The sequence below is a fragment of the Carassius carassius genome, chromosome 47 (assembly GCF_963082965.1).
Source record: "Carassius carassius chromosome 47, fCarCar2.1, whole genome shotgun sequence".
Classification (NCBI taxonomy): Eukaryota; Metazoa; Chordata; class Actinopteri; order Cypriniformes; family Cyprinidae; genus Carassius; species Carassius carassius.
Window position 1 is genome coordinate 13,474,856 of NC_081801.1, and position 20,950 is coordinate 13,495,805.

The 20,950-nt window shown below is 38.3% G+C and overlaps 4 protein-coding genes across 5 annotated transcripts in view; 1 reads left to right on the forward strand and 3 right to left on the reverse strand.

Moving 5' to 3' along the window:
* The window catches only part of LOC132130592 (connector enhancer of kinase suppressor of ras 2-like), a 40,739-nt gene extending 37,342 nt beyond the window's left edge, over nt 1-3,397 (reverse strand). For both annotated transcript variants that reach the window (XM_059542347.1, XM_059542346.1), the window contains exon 1: nt 2,928-3,397. In XM_059542347.1, the coding sequence (XP_059398330.1) occupies nt 2,928-2,991 (64 nt within the window). In that variant the 5' untranslated portion in view covers nt 2,992-3,397. The remainder of the gene's footprint in view (nt 1-2,927) is intronic.
* A 2,399-nt stretch (nt 3,398-5,796) lies between these two features.
* LOC132130431 (protein NLRC3-like) lies at nt 5,797-11,378 on the forward strand. The gene is made up of 7 exons (XM_059542141.1): nt 5,797-6,040; nt 7,570-7,774; nt 8,057-8,158; nt 8,406-8,501; nt 8,919-9,048; nt 9,153-9,393; nt 9,481-11,378. Exons 2-7 carry the CDS (start codon nt 7,623-7,625, stop codon nt 11,058-11,060), a joined length of 2,301 nt encoding a protein of 766 aa, XP_059398124.1. The 5' UTR covers nt 5,797-6,040; nt 7,570-7,622; the 3' UTR covers nt 11,061-11,378.
* A 1,940-nt stretch (nt 11,379-13,318) lies between these two features.
* Nucleotides 13,319-14,196, reverse strand: LOC132130145 (small ribosomal subunit protein uS12m-like). The gene is made up of 3 exons (XM_059541813.1): nt 14,035-14,196; nt 13,872-13,943; nt 13,319-13,785 (listed from the first exon to the last, which is right to left on the reverse strand). The coding sequence occupies exons 2-3, from the start codon at nt 13,918-13,920 to the stop codon at nt 13,403-13,405; spliced, it is 432 nt and encodes a 143-aa protein (XP_059397796.1). The 5' UTR covers nt 13,921-13,943; nt 14,035-14,196; the 3' UTR covers nt 13,319-13,402.
* A 1,995-nt stretch (nt 14,197-16,191) lies between these two features.
* On the reverse strand, nt 16,192-20,575 carry LOC132130398 (neuronal PAS domain-containing protein 4B-like). The gene is made up of 8 exons (XM_059542104.1): nt 20,168-20,575; nt 19,722-19,876; nt 19,516-19,618; nt 19,115-19,406; nt 18,906-19,015; nt 18,656-18,791; nt 16,726-18,140; nt 16,192-16,635 (listed from the first exon to the last, which is right to left on the reverse strand). The coding sequence occupies exons 1-8, from the start codon at nt 20,340-20,342 to the stop codon at nt 16,610-16,612; spliced, it is 2,412 nt and encodes an 803-aa protein (XP_059398087.1). The 5' UTR covers nt 20,343-20,575; the 3' UTR covers nt 16,192-16,609.
* Between the last annotated feature and the right edge of the window lie 375 nt (nt 20,576-20,950).

A 20,950-nucleotide genomic window follows, 5' to 3' on the forward strand; every position in this document is an offset into this window, starting at 1 on the left:
TTTCTTTTTGACAGATTATACATTTATCTATCGTGCACTGTCGGCTTCACAACTTTGCAGATAGTTTATGATTACATACAACTACATGACACAGTGAATGAACGGTAATAGTCGAAAAGGCATAATAGGGGCACTTTAAATCATGAAATTTGTGTAAACACCCAGCTATACAAAAAAGCACAATAAAAGTATTATAAAATGTATATGAAACAGAGTAATAAGTCAAACTATAACAGAATTGTCTTTTGTTGTTGGGCAAGGTTTGATATCTTTGTGTGAAACTTTGAGCACATTATTGCACGCTGCTGATCAGAAGGCTCTAATGATCACACAAACACCATTAGCCCAAAGGGGCTTTAACACAGCCTTACACATGAATATGTTATCTTCTGCTCCTCAGTGTGTCTCAGCAGATGATACAGCAGCTTTCGGCACATAACAGACAGATGCCGATAAAATTCTCCAGCTTTTTAGAAGCCAAGCATCGGCCACGTCAAGATGTCTGAAGATTTTAAAATTCTCTGTGACCCTCAGGAGACATTAACTTACAGAGCGACGGTGTGTACTTGTGAGCATGCTTTTAGTGTACAAACAGCATAAGAAAGCCTTTCTGGCATTCCCTTAGGGTGGAACACCGCCTTGCTATAATTCTTTATGATTCCTACACTGCCTTTTCATCTCGCATCTCGCTTACCCTTCCTTAGCAGTTTAGATGTGCCTAAATATAAGGATGTTTGTACTTTAAACAGTTCCTTACCTCTAGGTATTTGACTACATGTGTTTATTGCACATATTTACTGTGATCTAATGTGCATCAGCCATGTTCCTGCATATGAGCAAAATAAGTAAATAACACATTGAAGCACGTTATCGTTCGTATGAGCCATCACCTTATTTACACTCCTGGACACATCACACGCCATCTGACACAAACAAAACTCAAGCCAAGACATCCACACAACAAGATAACACGTGCAGGCAAACAAGTACACATTGTTTTATGTTTATTGAAGCTGGTTACCTCTGAAAAGCACACCTGCAGTCATTCCTGCACAAGCGTATACATTGAGGACCGAATTTCTATCTTGTGAATCCTCACAGGGAGTAATAAGATGGAGATGCTGAACTCCCTTTTTCAAAAACAGAATTACTTTAAAGGCAAAACATTCAGCCAAGTGGAACGTTTTCCTCATTTGAATTACAAATGACTGTCTTCCTTTCTTTTCTCACTTCATCTAAAACTCCTGAGCTAAATAAACCATCCAATTACACTCAAATGATCTTTCTCAAAGAGGTTCACCATATCTAATGCAAAAGATTTTTTGTGTTGTTATAGACCTAATGTACATTTTCTATAATGAGACTGTTTTCCAATCACATCCTCTTAAACGAAACCAAAGGACAGTATGACTGTGTTTAATGTTGTATAACCAAATTATAGTAAATGGATCATTTGACTGCCTTTCACTCCCCTCACATATTATCGTATAACAGAAAACGGGACATAAAATATCAAATAAATGTGGATGCATTGTCGACATGTCTATTTCTGTCTGTATAAGTTGGCTGTTTCTGTTTTTTGTTTGGCCAGAAAAGGCTGCATTATGGATAAGACCTTTTGCCATTTAATTAAACATAAAAGCTTAATTGTAAAAATAAATTAATTAATTGCATTTAAATTAAACACAAAATACCATTCAAAATCTTACAATAAAAACCTAAACGGTAATCATAACTTACATGCTAGTGAAAAAAAAAATGTTTTATATATATGAACAGGACCATATTTGTATTTTACTATAAAATATTCCAATCATTATGCACTGAAAACAATTGGGGTAGAAACAATTTTCACTCAGAAATTGCTAGTAAACAGTTAAACAAGTAACTGCAGTAAGTAAAAAGCAACACATCGATATAAACATGAAATATTGAAGTAAATAGTAATACGAAATAGTATTTTATTTTAAAACATACTCAGATAATTGTTTTAATTGCAACTTTTAAAAAAATCAGTGTATAGCTAAAAATACACATTGTTTTACAGTGAAAGCTAAAATAAAACAACAGTCAAATTGTAAAAAAAATTTGGTTATATTTTTTATTATTTAAATAGTTACGTCCTTAGTTTTGCTACCATGTATGCACACAAATGTGTTTATGTTACAGTGTATGGTTCATGCATTATTATAGTGGTGTGTTTTTTGTGTGTGAGCAAAACTGTGTTCATTAGCCAACGTTCATGAAAAGACCCATTCGTGAACTTTAAGTGACCATGGAGGGCCCATTGAGCCTTTTGACTGCCAGAGGGGTCCCAGCTGATCTCTCAGCCTCCACGTGACCCGTCACTTTACATTCTGTTTGATGAGATGACGTGACTACTCAACCAACTTCATTCATGAATATAATTTTTAAACGAATTCTAACATCTTTATTTTACGTGTATTGCCGACATCAGCATCTGTCAAAAACATACACTGCAAGAAGCTCAATATATGACAGACCACAATCTTAACTGCATGATAGTTTAAGTGCGCTAGCTTCGCGCGCCTTAATAGGCAATGACGTTTCTTTACATTTACATTTAAATTTATTCATTTAGCTGACAATTGCTATATATGTCAGAGGTCGCACGCCTCTGGAGCAACAAGGGGTTAAGTGTCTTGCTCAGGGACACATTGGTGTCACACAGTTGATTAGAACCCGGGTCTCTCACGCCAAAGGCATGTGTCTTATCCACTTTGCCAACACCACCCCCATATCTTTAAAACGAGTTCAATTAAATCTGGCACGCTCGCAAATCTGGACAAATATGTAACATTTGCATTTTATAAACGATTTTTTTTCACATGATATTCTAACTGCATAGGCTATAAAGTATTTTCTCCATTTTTCTAGCAGAATACATACTAATGCAAAATACACACCTTTCATCCAGTCGACCACCTGGCTTGTTGACCACCTGCTTACAGGTTCCATGACCAAAGCCATTGTGGAAGTTTTTGCAGACGGTGCCAAACAAAGGTGCGAAAGAAGCGCTTCAGCACACTCTAGATCCACTCAGGCAGATTTCTGCCAGTTTTTCATCCACTGCATGTTTACCCTGCAAATTCAGCTCTGGTTCTTGCAAACGAAGCGTCGGTGGTCTTTCGAGTTCAAAGCATTGCTCTTCATTCCTTCGCAGTAGTCTTTGTGAGAGAAGCTGTCAGAATAACGTTAGATTTCTCTTGGTCTCGCGCGAGGGTTTATCCTCCTTATCATTGCGATGCATTTACTGTTTCAGTTTCTCATCCCATTTATATCGAGCCATAGAAGACAAACAACGGTGAATTCACGCAGTTGTTACCAGCAAACTGTTGTCAGCACGCGCGCCCCTCGCGCACACTCGTATGACTCGCGCCTCATCCATTCTCGCCAGTCGTTGGCTCTGGTAAATAAGCCGTCATGAGGGGCCAAGCAGCGGAAACATCTCCATAACTGAGCTGTGTGCAAACGAGAGTATAACTAAATACACCCTTACAAATAGTATTAAAAGATTGGGACTGGAATGCTCTATTATTTAATTGTGTTTGTAGAATCAAACGAGTCACAGTTTATTCGGAAGCCTCTTTTATTTCAATGTTTGGGTGAAGAGTATTTTTTTTAAATGACCAATCATTATTTAAAGGAATAGTGAAGATTCTTTCTTCTGTGGAACACAATAGGAATTGTTGAGCAGAATAACAGTCTCAGTTACTATTCGCCTTCATTTTATGTAAATAAGATGCAACAAAAGTGAATGGTGACTAACACTGTCCATCCCTAACCCCTCTCATGTTTTCAATGGAAGAAAGAAAGTCATATGGGTCTGGAACAACATGAGGGTGAATAAATTATGAATATTTTCATTTTTGGGTGAATTATCCCTTTAACCCATCATGCATATAGAGATTAGATGCACACATATTAACACAATCTAAATAATAATTCATATTTATGTAGATTTAGAAAGATATGCATTTGATTGAATGCATGATAAAAAATCTTTATCTAAAGAAAATTTACATAAAAATCTATTTTTAAGGTGATTTAAATGCCTGCTGTCCTCAAAATTGAAGTGACCTATAGTCAGGGCTTTGTGCATGATCATTCAAGGGGAAACAAGTGGACTTTCATGCCACTAGCCTGTCCCAATTAAGCTTCTTTCTTAAAAGAAACACGGTGCTCAACAAAGAAAAATCCCCATGATGTGCAGACAAATCAGCTTGGTTTATGTAACCATTCATTAACAGAATATTTGACCCCAAAATGAAAATGTTGTCATCCTTTACTCACCCTTTTGTTGTTTCAAAATTATATATAAAAATATTCTGTAGAACATAAAATAAGTTATTTAAAAAAAATATCATAGTGTATATTTGACCATTCAAAGCCAAAATGGCTTGGTTACATTCTTCAAAATATCTTTTTGTGTGTGTGTGTGTTTATCAGAAACAGAGAAAGTCATACAATTTTGGAATGACAAGAGGGTGAGAGTTATGACATAATTTTAATTTTTGGGAGGAGTCTATACCTTTATTTTTTTTATTTACAGTCATGTCCAAAAATATCGGGACCCTTGGTAAATATGATCAAAGGAGGATGTGAAAATTAAAATCTTTTACAATTATGCCGATTCTACAACAACAATCTACAACAATGCCGATTCATTTTCACAGCTTTCTTTGATTATATTTACCAAGGATGCCGATATTTTTGGCCATGACTGTATGTTTGTTTACATTACAGCATTAGATTAAAATTAGACTTCAGATCTGAAATGTGATTATTGGAAAAAAAAATCTTTATTGTATGTATATAGCACTAATTTAATGAAAACAAACTTACAAACTAAAATCATGAACATGGATCAACCTAAGACATAAAATAAATCATTACCTAAACAAATAAACAGAGATGCATTTCACAGTGTTTTATGTTGATTTCACATCTCACGGGAACATAAGGGGAGTGTGCAATGCTGCTGACAGATGTTGAGATTCCTTACAGCCTGAGGGGGTATTTAGAAGAGGCTTGTAAGGGACAAGGGGAGGAGAAGGGATCAAGGTTCAAGAGCTGCTCCATTAAGACTCAGACTCACCATCTGCAGCTAGATTGGGGGCCTAAACAACTACAACAAATCTGCAGGATGTGAGACCAGTATCTTTCAGAGTGGGAATTCAGGCCTTTAAAACATAGAAACAACACAATCTCAAAATGGGATCCTTCACCATAGCAGTGTCCAAAAAGGGTATAAGTCAAGAGTTTTCTAGCTTTTTCAGACGAATGACCCTCTAGTGCATAGAAAGACAGACCAGGGACCCCTTGTTACCAATTTTATATATCAAATATTTTGTAGCTTTTGACATTTTTCTTTTCTCCATAAAAAAATGTTTCAGAAAAATAATTGTCAGGCCTCTGTTAAAGACCTCTGGTATAGGTAGATTTCTTCAAACGTGCCAGAATTATGTAAGCAGAATTGGAAAATGGAAAACAAGTTTAAAATACAAGAAATAACCATACTATTAAACAATGAATACACATTTACTGAATAAGGAGCCCAAATAGGCTATCAAACTTATGCAAGTTAAATGTAAATATAATAAATTTAATAATACATTGATACCAGAGACACTTAAGGTAGACTAGCAGGTGACAGATGTCTATTTTATACGGTCTCTACTAACAACTACAAAATCTACGTCACTAAATATTCTATATGCTGTCTCTTTAAGAAAACAGGGAAGTAGCTACACAACTTCAAACCGAAAGTGATTCTGATCAGACACTGTAGGTGCGCGTTTGCTAGCTACATGTAGGCTCGCTGTTTACGTTTAATATATACGGGCTTGCAGTTGACTTACCGGCCCAGGAATTAATCATAAAGGAAAAGCATTTATGCAAAACAATTAACTTTAAGTTAACCAACCGGTTTTGTTTCACCTTCCGCGATTTTATGTGAAGCCAGGAGTCGATCGAGAGGACTGCGGAGTCAGAAGCATTGCTACAGAAATAAACAAAGGTGAACTCATTAGACAGCTGCTATAGCTACACTCCAGTCTCTCTTTGATGCTCTTTTAATAGCATTCTGTATTTTAAAACTCATTGGACTACATATAAGCGCATATAGAGTGAGAGTACAAAAGGTTTATTTCCGTCTACAAGGTGACCAAATAGGCTAATGGCTTTTTCTGTATAGTGTAATTCATTTCTCCAATTTTTCTAGTATTCTGGGGTAATTGTTTAACACTATACATTGGCAAACATTAGGATAATGTTTGTATGTACACTACATGTCAAAAGTATGGGATCAGAACGATTTTCAATGTTTTTTTTATTATTTAAAAAAAAAAATTCACAGGAGTTTCTTATGCTCATCAAGGTTGCCTTTATTAAATCAAAAATACAGATACAATGTAGTATTGTGCAATATTATGGTAAAAATTTTACATACATTAAAATGTATTCCTATGATGCAAAGCTGAATTAACTCCAATACTATTTTACTGAAAATAACTCCGTGTCACATGATCCTTCAGAAATCATTATAATATGATGATTTATTATCAGTGCTGGAAACTGTTGTGCTGCTTAATTTTTTTTTTTTTTTTGGAACCTGTGATACTTTTTTAGGATTCTTTGATGAATACAAAAGAAAATTTGAAAGAAAGGGGAGCATATTACACCTGTTTTGAAAAGGCTTCATTGGCTCCCTGTGAAATATCGGATACAGTATAAGGTTTTGTTATATGTTTATAAAGCTGTCCACGAGTTGGCCGGAATATATCAAGGATTTGGTGCTTATGAACTCTGGTAGATCTCAAAGATCCTTTAATTGTTTACTGCTCTTTGTTCCAAGAACTCGTCTTAAAACCAAAAGGGATCGAGCTTTCTCAGTCGTTGGACCTAGACAGTGGAATGCTCTTCCCCCTGATATAAGATCTGCACCGTCAGTTGATGTTTTTAAAACTCGTGTGAAAACGTATTTGTATTCTGTTTCTTTTAATTCTTGACTTTGTCATTCCATATTTAGTGTTTTGTATGTTTTTGTATGCTTTTTGATGTACAGTCCTTTGGTCTACGTTGTAGTAGAAATGGCTATATAAATAAACGAGACTTGAGACAAAGTTAAAAAGAAGAGCATTTATTTTATTTATTTATTTTTACAATACACACTACACTTCAAAAGTTTGGGGTCAGTAAATTTTTATTCTTTCTTGTTTTTAAAGAAATTAAAACTTTTATTCAGTAAGGATGTGATAGCAAATATTTATATTGTTAGAAAATATTTAGATATTGAATAAATGCTGTTGATTTTAACTTTTTATTCATCAAAGAATCCTGAAAAAAGTATTGATGTTTCCAAAAAAATAAAAAATAAAAAAATATTTGGCAGCAAAAGTAAAACAACGCGTTAAAGTTTCAGCGAGTGTGCAACGCACATGAATATTTAATTAACCACACAGGCAGTTTATGATTGGCTGTCAGTTGGTAAACTACTCACTGTGCCATTCTAGCACCATTGCAATATCTTTGTATTGCTTTCACCAGGGTAACAACACCGAGCTGTTTCTAACAAGCAAGGGAAGCGGTGCAAATCCGAGATGGATGACGACGCAGTAGAGGTGGCGTCAGACAACAGTCTGCCGTTAGGAATCGGGGCTTCCGCCTTCGGTAGTGAAAATGGGGAGGAAGCAGACGACTTCATTCCTCAGAGGACACTTCCATTCTCCCTCGGATTTTCCAATCCTGCGGGGTAATATGTTTTTTTTTTTGGTAATCTGATATTGGTGTAATAAGGTTCAGCCAGGAATAGCCATGTTGACGTAGGCTACGCGTCAGCCGCACGCATGTTTGTCTGTTGTGTAAGTGCGCCACCTGCTGGTAAGATCTGGAACACGCCAAAATCAAGATGTTACTTATGTGATGAGTTTAGAGTTACTTGCCTTACATGGTTAATTACAACTCATTCGCTTTCAATTTACTGATTTTTTTCATGTTTCGTTTTTCTGTAATCTACAATGATCGTCCTCATCAGACAACACGTGGAGAGAGCAGAGTCCCCTGCATCCAGTTATGCCTCCATGCAGAGTGACAGCTGGTCAGAAACAAGAGAAGAGCATGAACCCAGCTGCACTCAGTAAGTTTACTTCCATTCCTTTTGACCCGAAGACTATTTATTATTATTATTATTATTATTATTAATTTATTTGCAGAGTTAATATGTTCTACATACACAGTTAAAGGGTATTTTTAAAGAAATGCTTTTATCAGTAGCATGCTGTAAGAGTGAAAATGATACTTATGAGTTATTTGAAAGAGACTTTGCTCTATATGCTTGTGGCTAAGGTTGTCATTCTCGTAAGTCCGCTTTTGATTTTCTACAGGGTTCAGTTGTGCAGACGGGACTCGTCTGCTTCTAGCAGTGAAGAGTTTAATAGTGATGATGAGGACAATAATATGGAGGTCAGTGCTGAAGAAAGGTGAGTTGAAGTAACATGATGCATCCGTACCATTTAAACTTTGCCAGTATCATGGTCATATTGATATACAATTCAGATGTCATAATAAACATGTTAGTCAAGCACCCCTTGATGGACAGAGATGATTTAGAGTTAAATTTTTATATACTGGCCTATATTGCTTTGCCATAATTTATTACCGTATTTAATGTATTCACATAATTATTTACTATAAGATGTTTACATTTCCATTGAAATAATTATTGTACAAAACCATACATAATACATGTTTTCATTCTAGAATACATTCATAAGAGACTTCTTTCAAAAACATTAAGAAAAAAATCTTACTGACCACAACATTTTGAACAGTAGTGTAGTTTTTCATTTATTGTTACATTAATGCATTAAATATATATATATATTTTCTAAATTAAGCACACGTAAGAAGATCAAAAAGGAAGGAGGTGTGAAACAACAAAATGTTTCTGCTCCTGTAAAACCAGAGTTGGTAGTAGATCCGAATGAAAAAAGACATCCAGCAATGACGGTGGAATTTGCCTTTAAGGTGAGGCCTACAACCATTGGTCATCCAATTAAAGCAATAACAATATTTCCAATAAGTGCCTTTCACATTAAGTTGAGAAAACTAACATTATTGCTATATCACAGGCCCTCACCAGCTGCCTAAAGAAACTTGCAGAGGATGAATTAAAGTACTTCAAAAAACTGCTGTGGGATCGATATCCAGAGCGCTTCCGTGATCCGCTGGACGGAGTTGATCTTGTGGATCTGGTGGATAAGATGCTAGAGCTATGCGATATTGAAGTTTCTCTGAAGATCACGCTGGCGCTCTTTAATATCATGAACGCTAAAAAGCTGGTTGAATATCTGTTAGGTCTATGCAAAAGAAGTAAGTTCTATTATTTTGTCCCTGCCAAAACACTGCAGTGCTTTTCAAACCGTTGCCTTAAAAATCTTTCTTTGTGATGTTCCACAGATGAAGTGCGCTACGAGTTGAAATTGACTCTGAAGAGGAAGTATGAGATGGTATATGAGGGTTTTAGTCAACAAGGACAGCCAATCCCCTTTGAGTCAGTCTATACAGACCTTTACATTACAGATGGCATTAATGCATCAATCAACAGTGAGCACGAGTTCAGATCAAAGATAGAAGTGCTCGCAGAGACTGCCAAAGTGAACAGGAAGCCGTTAACTGGAAATGACATATTTTCCCAGGAGAACCTGAGGTCAAGGCCTGTAAGATCGGTGTTAGCCAGGGGAGTCCCAGGATGTGGCAAATCATTTGCAGTGCAGCGCTTCATCCTCGATTGGGCAGATGGAAGAGTCCACCAAGACGTCTTCTTTCTCATTCCTCTACACTTCAAGGAGCTAAATAAAATGCTAGAAGGAGAGTATACCCTCCTGAGTCTAGTCAGCACCCTCTATCCAGAGATGAAGGAAATAGATTCTCTCGATTTTGAGGGCTGTCTGGTAATGTTCATTTGCGATGGCCTAGATGACACTCAAATCCCCTTTAATTTCCGGAGAACGGTGTATTGGTGTGACGCGACCAGGCCTACAAGTGTGCAAGTGTTGATCACCAACCTCATCAGGGGTAACCTGCTCTATGACGCCTACGTGTGGATCATTTCTAGGGCAGGAGCTCTGGATGTGATCCCACCAGAACACGTCCAGCAGCTTCTGGAGGTCCGCGGCTTCACCGATGATCAGAAAGAGGCCTATTTCAGGAAGACGATCGCAGATCGAGACCTTGCTGAGAGGGTGATTGCTCACATCAGGTCTTCTAAGACCCTGTTTATTATGTGCCACTTGCCACTGTTCTGCTGGGTTGCATCTAAAGTGCTGCAGCGGCAGTTCCAGTTTCTTCAACCATCGGCACAGCTGCCCAGAACTCTTACCAATTTGTACACCATTATGCTGCATGGACAAACTCAAATGTCCATTGAGAAACTGCAGAACGACCCTACCGAAGACACCAAGAATCTTACTGCTGATCAGCTGCTTATTAAGCTCGCAAAGCTGTCCTACAGCATGCTTGAGAAGAATGAGTTTCAGATAGAGAAAGAGCACTGGGATGACGTTGGATTGCCGGAGTCATACCCTGCCATGGCCTGCACCGGTCTCTGCACAGAGTTTTACAGAGAGAAGTTCGTGATTTACACAGAAAAGGTGAGCTGCTTCGCTCATCCGACCATTCAGGAGTACCTTGCAGCTCTTCATGTTTTCTATTGTTTCAAGAAACATGGGAAGAACATCCTTGAGCAGAACAAGCTGAAGGCCTTGAAGGTTTCCTTGGCAGATGTACTCAGGAGTGCAGTTGACAAAGCATTAAGCTCCAAGAATAGCAACTATGATATCTTTCTCCGCTTTCTGCTGGGTTTGTCTATGGAGGCCAACCAGGAGCTGCTCAAGAACATCCTGCAGATCTCTAGCAGCTCTAACCAGAATGCACGAGATGAGACAACTCGCTACATTAGTAAGAAAATCAAAGAAGGCCACTTCCCTGAAAAGACTGAAAACCTTTGGGGGTGCATTGATGAACTTAACCCACAATAACACTGATGTGTTTAAAAAGAGTCTCATGATGAACTTCTGCGAGTGATGCTGTTGCGTTGTTTTTTGCTATAAGATTGAGTTGGTGTTTAAAATCATCTGAGAAGAATGTCTCTCATCCAGGTCTTGTAGTGTCATCTGCATGGGCTTTTCCATCAGTAACAGACAAATACTGAACACTATTATTTTCAACAACATATTTTTGGACAGTTGTGTCATTGTCATGGCCGGACTTACCATTGGGCTTGAGTGGGCTGCAGTATTAAATGGAATTATCAAACCTAAAACATGTCCATAAAACAAAGACCTTTTCAAATGTCAGTTTTTGTGCTTCAGCTCTTTTTTAAAAAATTCTTTAAAATGTTTATTTGAAAACACTATTTTAGAACATTAATATTGACCAGTGAGGATCCATTATATATATATATATATATATATAATTTATTTATTATTATTTTTTTTTTAAATATTACAAATAAATTTTTATCTCAAATAATCCAGATGTTTTTTTGATGTTTTAATCTATTATCTAAATCAAACCAATAATCAAATCGATATTGGCACATGAGGCTAAGTTTACAGTAAATACAAAGAAAAAAATATATATTCAATTCAAGTTTATTTTTATAGCGCGTTTTACAATACAAATCATTAAAAAGCAACTTTACAGAAAATTAAGTTTCTACAATATTTAGTAGTAGCTTATAAGTGGTGACTGTCAGTTTATGTGCAATATGACAGGATTTTTAGTAGAAAAATTAGTACAAGACGTAGTCAACCAGACGATGAACATTATTAACAGCAATTATTATATGAACCAATCACACTTGTAGTAATATTTGTTAGTTCTGTATGTTGTTTCAGGGTTGGCATCATCTCTTCTCAGGTGTTCTGGATCAAGACTGGAGCTTGTGTAAATCCTAGTTACCACGGGATGTAAAACAGAAACAAATAGAGACATAATTAGCATAGCTGCTGTTCTAGATAGATATCTATCTGAATATTACACTGTAGAGCAAGAAAATACACATTTAATTTAAACTTGATTTCAAATGTTAGAAATTGACATCCACATTTTAAAAATAATAAAATGTTACTAAAAATTTTATGTAATTATACTAAAACATGATGTTTTAGTAGTCTTAAAAAGACCCCCTCCTACATCTAAGGGGAGCTCAGACAAAAACACCCCGCTGGACACCCTCCCTGACACCCCTGCATATCTAGTATCAGTCTTTTGGCTCCTGAGCAAACCCTCATCAGATTTAGTGTTTCCTACTCAACTGACTAGATTTTTTCTTCTTTTTTTTTCTTTTACATACTTGCAAATCCCTACAAATCCCCTCTGATCTTTTATGCAGGTTCCACTTGGCCAATACCGAGAGGACAACTTTTGCCAGATGGCTCCCCAAAAATGATCAGAGATCATCAAGCAGAACTGTCCTTTTTGAGTGAGTCCATAAATGATGGGCTGCAAGTGCCTTACACAATCATGTGCCCTAATAACATCACATCCATGAGTGGTGTGCCTTAAAGGGCCAAGGGCATTGGGAAACCAACTACCATAGTCAAACTAAGTGTATATATGATATATAATCCAAATTACATTTTTTAAGTAGAATAATTTTCATTTCATTTTAACTATCCTGTCCTGCTCTGAGGGCCGAATGTTGAACTGAAGCTGTGAAGATCACAAGTCACAAATGTAATCACCTCCTCCACTGTGCTAAAACACTGAGGTATTCCTAAAAGAAAAAAGGGACACTGCTATGATAACCAATGACTATCGTCTGACTCACCTGTGCTGCTCTGCTCAAGAAACCCACGGATCTTATGTTTTTATTTTTAAAAAAATTTTTAAAGCAAAAAACCTCAATAAATTTAGCTAGAATTGTATGTAAAAACAAGAAATAGTCTGTGGGTTAAAGCAGGAACTCTTCACTTTCTTGTGAAGACAACTTGGTGTGAACGCTCTTTTTCTTCATTTTTAGCAGTTTGGCACAGCATGTTATATCAGACATGCAGATGACATTTTGTACAAACAAGTTAGTTACTTAACATGTCATAGTAATAGTAAAAGCAAAAGCAGAGACAACAACCAACTTTTACTTCTGTCAAAGAGAGTTGATGGACAAAGATAACATTCTACTTTGCAAACCAGAACCAGAAAAACTACTTGAACAAACTGTAAAAATAAAAATGTAGGATCAGATCACTGTTGGACTGTAATACCTGTATGAACTAGAACCGGATCACCATGCTTTACATTTTAGAACACGTTTATTTGTTTACATCCAAATTATTACAGCCATGAAGATTTATGCAGTTAAACGCAGTTCAAGTAATTACTGTTTCTTCTTGACGACATGTGCGCAGTCATATTTGCCCCTGACCACAGTGATTTTGACCCCTGGTAAGTCCTGTGTTCTCCCTCCTTGTATCAGCACCACATTGTGCTCCTGGAGGTTATGCCCTTCCCCAGGGATGTACGCCACAGCTTCTTGACCATTGGACAGACGGACTCGTGCACACTTGCGGTTGGCAGAGTTGGGCTTCTTGGGTTTCCTGATCATGGTCTTCAGCACTACTGCTTTGAGCTGTGGATGCCCATAAGTGGCACTGATCTTTGGACGAGGCGGAGGAGGTCTGCCCTTACGGTGCATCTGATTGAGAGTGGCCATGGTCCTGCTGAACACCGGTCCAGACCAGAAAGGTACAGAGTGCGACGCTGTCAAAATGACAACAGAAAGTGGCTTCATTAATCTCACTTATTTAATTTGATATGATAATAATCAAAATTCTGTTGCGACTTACCATTCAAAACAGACAACAGCACTGGTTTTAGGCTTCCAAGAAATGCCATTTTTTATTCATCTGTAGGAAGCACTGCAACATCAAATAATAAGATAGGGTCACAGTGAAACATAGTAAAATACACTGTACCTGTGTAAAATTATTCCTTTTATGTTTAATTTACCTGCATGTAAGCTAAGTTAAATCAAAGTATCCGACGTTTCTTAAGTGGTGCCTTTAGTTTTCGGTAATAGAAAAAAAAAAGGACGAAATATTTCACCCTCACTGTTATATTCCCGACATGCACGTCGCCATGTTGAAAATGCATCATCGACCCGAAGGAATCTTCCTCGATTCTGGACCAGTGACGAGCTCAAGACTGAACTGCATAGTACTGCCATCTAGTGGATGGATTTTCACGCATACATGTGGTAAACATAGGTGGTAAATAATTTGTTTAGGCAAATCTTTTTTTTATTATTATTACAAATACATGCATATATATACAGGTATATATACAGGTTTGAAACTAATTATGATAAAACTGATGACCCTTTTTTGGCAGTGAATTATCCTTTTAATGACATTAAAGGCCACTTAGGTGAGTATACTTTCATGGCTGTGTTTCTTAACACACTTAAGCAAAAGGTTCACTTTACTGTAAAATTATATTTAATAATGCAAATTTAAAAGTGTCCTACACATGCAATGAAGTGTCCTACCTTAATATTACATTTAGTTTGCAGTTAAAATACATCATTTTGATAAAAATTACTAATTTTAGTTTTTGCATTTTGCATTAATGACCACTGAATGTCAGCATTGAGCAGTCTTTACAATATAAACTGACAAAACAAACGTAAAGACACTGAATAAAGTTTCATGTTGGTCCAATGCAGGCCATCATGAGAGGTGGACAGCTAAGGACATTGTCCCAGGCCCTGGGATGAAGACAGTTTGTCAAAATAATACTTATTTCAAAGGTTTGTTTTGTTTACTTTGCTATATATCTGCCAATATAATTGATTTGCTTAGAAAATCGTTCTTATGATGTTGCACCATGGCATTAGAGCTTCAGAATAGAAATGTTTTGTGCATCTATGAATAGTGCAGACAATGTAGGTGGTTGTTTTCATCATACTTTCCAGCAAACAAGATGAGAGCATCTTAATTTTTGCATTTCAATTATGATTTAAGTGGGCACGGGCTGTTTGTGTGGACGTATCTGGAGGATGATGAAGAGCGATAGAGTAGAGAAGGGAGAGATGAGTTAAAGAGGTATGGGTGAGTCATAAGGAGAGAGGGGCCTAATGAACGGGACAGTATGAATGAGAAAGCACAGATGTGTGAAAGAGGGAGGATGAAAAGAAATTCAGCTGACTGATTGGAGGAGTGGGAGGAAAGCAGGATGAATAAGCACCTAAAAGTCCTTGTGCACCTTCCAAGCACTCCCCATTCCCTCTTTTCCTCCTCTTTTCAGTCCAGTCTATTTTTATTCCTCTTCATTGCTGAAAGCACATCATTCTCACAAGGACAGGAAGAGAAGACATGAGAGAGTTTTATTCAGATGAAACTCATGGGGCATTTCTGGACACAGGGCGGTAAGTTGGCCCATGGTGCTGTGTGGGAGGGTCAGCGCAGCATGGGATGCCGGACTCAACGGAAAGGTGCATAACTGGATAATTGATAAGCAAACAGTGATTTAGGGCCACCGGAGGTGGATATTGCGAAAGGAAGATCTCTCTTCCCCGGCAACAAGAGAAAAAAATGGAAGCAGATACTGAGAGGCAGGAAAGGCCATATAGGGTATTATCGTGAGCTTTCAGGTATAATGGGAAAGTGTGGGCTGACTATTCACTGTACAGCATGCGTTCGTGGACATAGATGTGTGTGTGTGTGTAGGAGGCTGATTGTCTCCACTGTGCCTCTGAGTCAAGAGCATACGTCAGGAAAAATAGAAAGCACCTCATCATCTGCGTCAGTCGGTCCTAGGAAACCATGGCGACACACTGAAAAGGCAGTGAATGAAAGGGAGAGAGAGACTAGAACAATGAAGGGGGCAGCAACAATGAACACACGCCGATGAACCTCGCTTTGATGCATTTAATTGGCTCTCATATACATATTTGGAAAACAAGAGCGCATCAAATTCAAGGATATTCTTTGTGGAAACAAGAAAATATGGTACATCGAATGCACTCTTAAAAATAAAGGTTTTCACAGCGATGGCTTAGAAGACCCATTTTAGGTTCCTCAAAGAAAAGAACCTTTTGTGCAATTTAAAGTTTTCTAATGCTCTTCATGGAACCATCAATGACAGTAAACTTTACAAAACAAAACATGAAGAAATATTGTTTATTATGAAGTATCTTCAATGGTTTTCATGCACTGAAACAATGAAAAACAAATAGAAAGAGAGTATTGTAGATAGAAATATATCCTCGACTTGACCGTAAAACTCTACGATGGATAGATACAGCTGTGATTCATAAACATATTTTTTTCAGTAAAACACAGTCTTCACTATAAGTGAATACAAAGTGGCAATTGCCTTTGTTACTTTAAGTACTTTTCCCCAAAGTGACAGTCCAATATGAATAGGATGCATGTTCATGTGACTTCATGATATTGAAATATAAACATAAATATATATATATATTTAACAGACTTAGATTTGACTCTACCACATTATCCCAGAAATATAGCTTAGTAAAAGATGACAATATGCCATACTTCATTGATTAAGTCACAGACTTATGTTAAAACATGTGATCACTGGTTCCATCTGTGGGAAAGGAGAGAAAAAGCACAGTTTAGTCACAAAAACTTTGAGATACTGAAAAGCTAAAATCACAAAAATGCCATAGTTTCTCACCTTGGTAGAAGATCTGTTGTCCGCCTTGATGAGGGAGTTGATACAACTCATCTTGTTGCCTCTCGGCAGGAGTTACCAGGGCAGCTGCCCCAAACACAGGTTCCATAGTGACCAGCTCCTCTAGGAGGGACTGGGAACAAGGCAGAGCAGGAGTGAGGGCAGGAAGTGCTGGAGCTGCGGTGGACCCTGGGGAGGACATCATCTCCACATCCTCGTCGGGTCTCTCGGCTTCCTGCGGCCCACCCCTGGCCATACGATTACGGTGCGTTGACTGGACGCTACAGAGGTGGTGTACACCATACAGAGTCCTCGCCTCCTCCTGCGCGTGGACAGGGGAGCTGCGGCTCGGGGAGTGCTGGGGATAGGACGGCTCTGATGAGTAAGGCGAGGGAGGTATGGGGGAGGTGGATGGCAGATTTGGAAGAGGGATGCCATCGACTGCTTTCTCCTCAAACATAAAGACATCAATGTGAGCCAGTGAGGAGTTTGGGCCTTCAAATGATGCGTGATGAGGGGGAGCCAATGTGTTTTGTGGGTTTCTGTGACAGAAACCTTCAGCTAAACTGCTAATATACTGAGCCAGGAGTGAGATCTCCCTTTGCTCTCTTTCGGTATCGTCTTCACGAGGGAAGAAACTCAAACAGGGCTTTTTGGTGGGTGAGGCCTCGGGGGTTAAGAGGCCTTCGGGTGGACTGTGGGATGGGAAATGAGGGACATCTACGTACAGAGGTCCTCTGATCTCCGGCAGCGCCATGAGAATGCATTCATCACTGCCGGGGCTATCTGGAGTAGGTGGTTGTGTTTCATATAGACGTTTGCGGCAGTGTTGAGTGGGGCCGATGCTTGCGGAAAGGGGTGCTGAGGTTATAGACTGCCTCATTTTGACTACATTGCTTTGGTCTGATTTGAAGGTCTCATCACCAAACATAAAACTCCCCCCTCCGAGTCTTGGGGTGTAAGGAGGTGTGCAAATAAACTCCTCTGAGTTTTGGCGCTTAGGAGGAGCTTTGTATGGAGGAAGGGGCGGAAGGGCAATATGGGTTTGCGGAACTGTAGAAAGACTGGGGATATTAATGCTGCTCAGATGTTCAGCAGAAACGATCATGGCTGATCTCCATATCTGGTGACTGCCATGCAGTTGTGGATGGCTCTCTTCATCCTGAGAAAAGCCCTGAAGGGGGTTGAGTGCCATGCTGGTTGGGCCAGAGCTACTAGGGAGCTCTTCCGAGGAGCTCCGGCCAGAAGTGGCGAAGCTGAAGTCGAAGGACTGGGAGGACAGGCCACTGCTGCTGGGTGTGAAGACCTGGTCTGGGCTGGACAGGGGGTCAGAGCTCTGGCGTGCCTCCTGGTACAGGAGAGCCAGCTGGTTCTGCTCGGAATACAACTGCTGACGCACCGACCAGGCTTCAGACTCACTGAGGGAAGGGTAGAGAAACAACAGGTTGTTAATTATTTTATAAATGTGTTTAATATAGTTTTTAAAATAAATACTAATATCATAAATAATCATTTTTTTATGTAATATGATACCAAATTTAAGATATTATAAAACATTTTAAAATGATATTCAATTTCAATAATAATATAATAATAATATATTTCAATAATAATATATTTTATTATTAACAAATTATTATTTGTATTAATAATAGGCTACTTAATATTACCATTATTAAAAGTTTATGAAAACATAAAAAATGATACGTGTCACTATTATTTATATAATAATAATAACTATTATTATTATTATTATTATTGATAATAATAATTAATATTGTTATTAATAATTATAATACAAATTGATACAAATCCAGTAAAACAAACTTCAATCAAATTATTATTATATAATAATGATAATGTTACTAAAATTGTAAATATAATTATTTGTATCTGATAGTATATTAAACGTAAATGCCGGTAGCCTTTATACCTTATGACGTAGTTGTGGCTGTTGATGGGATATTCTCCAGTCTCCAGCTGAAGAACAATATAAAGCCAGACCCAGGAGTGATCTGCTGCCTCAACCTGGACCACCATCTCCACCTGCCTCTCTCCACCTTCATGTACTGAATAAGGACAAAATGACCAATTAATAAACCACATTTACTATACCAGCTTTTTGATATATTTGATATATTTCACATTCACTGTAAAAAATGAATAAAAAGTTATGTACTCACACAGGGTGCAGTGTTGTGCAGAGGCGTGAGACAGATCACGAGGATGAATCAGACTGTACCATGAGCGAGAGCGCAGAGTCTCTATGTCATAGCCAAGGTATACAGATACACTGTCAGAGAGATAGAAACACAACAAATCAACATTATTCCCTCACTCTCAAATACATAATCAAATACTAACAGGGACATTCACAGGACTCATACTGTACCTGTCCTGAGCAGCATGGATTCTCATGTCCCGGCTGTGTTGAGAATGGAAACAGGCCAGGAGGAAAGACTGCTCCGCAGGAGGGGTGGGGAGAGGATTCCTAGCTGATGAAACCTGGTGGACGCTGGACTCCAGTGGGGAGCAAAAACACACCCACACTGGATTGGAGGTCCAGTAGGTGGATGTGTGGTATGGAGATGGCAGACAGCGTGCCCGAACCAACATCAGTTTGTTCCCTGATCCCTGCCTCCGTACAAACTTCGAAGTGCTGAAGCGGCAGCGAAAGAGACGGTCTGGAAAAAAAAGAGGAGTGACACATTAAGGAATTATTTTTACATCATGTACAATACATCTCAAATACTTTATGTTAAAAGAATGTGTCAAACCAACAGAGTGAATTACCTGTGTCAGGAGTGGTGATTGGCACAAGGTTACCCCTCATGATGAAGTGGTCGGGTGGGTCTATAATATCATACACGCTGTCACTTTGAGCCACCAGATCAACCTATATAAAGCCCAAATAATTATTTTTAGCATGCACCAATTGCTAACCAAGTACTAAAAAGTTGTAGATATAAACCATTTATTTTCAAATGAATGTTTCTTACCATGGAATGGCCAAGGTGCTCTGCGACATTGTCCGATAGATGCAGGAGTTTTCCTTCACTCGTCAGCACTAGGAGAAACCCTGGTAGTGTGTGTAGCAGATCCGAGAGTTCTGGCAAAGACAGGATGCTCCCGCTCACGTCATGACCTGCTGACACTGATAAAGACAAAACATGGAAATCTCAATATAAAGATCTGTACTATAATATGTACATAGTAAAAATTACAAATTAAAAATAAATCACAACATGCACACACATAACTCAACATCAGCACCATAGACAGAGACTAGTTACTTTCAGAACTCTGGACAGAGACAGAGCTTCCTCAGATATGACAAATCTGCTCTGTGCTCGTAAAGAATAATGTTTTTAAAAATAATTTTACAGCTTGATTCACCTTTTTATGTTCTTAAGTTCTTTAGAAAACCATGTTAAGTTAACCCTACCTTGAGAGAAAAAGACGGACTTTCTTGTGTAAATGCAGGCTAGGGACATGATGTGAAGATAGGAAAGACGAGCTTTGTCGGCATCGGAGATGGGCAGAAGATCTTTCAGGTTGCGAATTTCTGCGTTGATTTGATCCCTCCGAGCCTTTGATGCTCCTTTAGTGGACCGATACATTTTCTCGTGTCCAAAGAATCGTTGGAAAAGACGAATAATCTGGGTAAAAACTGTCTGCGGTTAAAGCTACTCAGCCATCATTTCGGGCAGACACCACTTCTTCTAAGTTTTGGATAATGTCTTTAAAAAACTACTTAGTAATTGAGAAAAAACATTTTTTCTCTCTTTGCTTATATATCCTCTATCGTCTCTTAAATTTTACCCTTGGTATGCTATGGATTTCTCTCTCGCCTTCGCATGAAGCTTCTGATGGAAACATTGCCTCCAGATAGTTTATATAGAGAGCGCGCCTGAAGAAATGATGGGAGGGGGCGTGCATAAATAGATATCCAACTTTCTCTGCATTTTGCTGCTGTGATAGTGACGTAGGATAAATATGGGATCCCTTTCAACGCGCAAAGCCAGATTTGGACAAATTTAGACGGTCCAAACTCCCTCCCACCCTGTTGCGCGCTCAGAGCAGGTGCATCTTGCCGCGAGCTACTGTAACAGAATTTTACTGCTTGACTTCAGGGAAATGCTGATATTTGGTGACGAGATAAGGAGTAAGATCTCATTTCAATTAATTTCAGTGATATGCTAATTGAAAAGTGTAGATGCGCCTGTGG

What these genes read in the sequence shown, in the direction of transcription:
- LOC132130431 (XM_059542141.1), top strand. Translation starts at nt 7,623, where the DNA reads ATGGATGACGACGCAGTAGAGGTGGCGTCAGACAACAGTCTGCCGTTA. An exon ending in GGATTTTCCAATCCTGCGGG is followed by an intron (nt 7,775 to 8,056) that starts GTAATATGTTTT and finishes CGTCCTCATCAG; the next exon opens with ACAACACGTGGAGAGAGCAG. An exon ending in CGGTGGAATTTGCCTTTAAG is followed by an intron (nt 9,049 to 9,152) that starts GTGAGGCCTACA and finishes GCTATATCACAG; the next exon opens with GCCCTCACCAGCTGCCTAAA.
- LOC132130145 (XM_059541813.1), bottom strand. Translation starts at nt 13,920, where the DNA reads ATGGCATTTCTTGGAAGCCTAAAACCAGTGCTGTTGTCTGTTTTGAAT. An exon ending in GCTGTTGTCTGTTTTGAATG is followed by an intron (nt 13,786 to 13,871) that starts GTAAGTCGCAAC and finishes TCATTTTGACAG; the next exon opens with CGTCGCACTCTGTACCTTTC.
- LOC132130398 (XM_059542104.1), bottom strand. Translation starts at nt 20,342, where the DNA reads ATGTATCGGTCCACTAAAGGAGCATCAAAGGCTCGGAGGGATCAAATC. An exon ending in ATCCATGCTGCTCAGGACAG is followed by an intron (nt 19,016 to 19,114) that starts GTACAGTATGAG and finishes TCTCTCTGACAG; the next exon opens with TGTATCTGTATACCTTGGCT. An exon ending in TGCACAACACTGCACCCTGT is followed by an intron (nt 18,792 to 18,905) that starts GTGAGTACATAA and finishes GTCCTTATTCAG; the next exon opens with TACATGAAGGTGGAGAGAGG.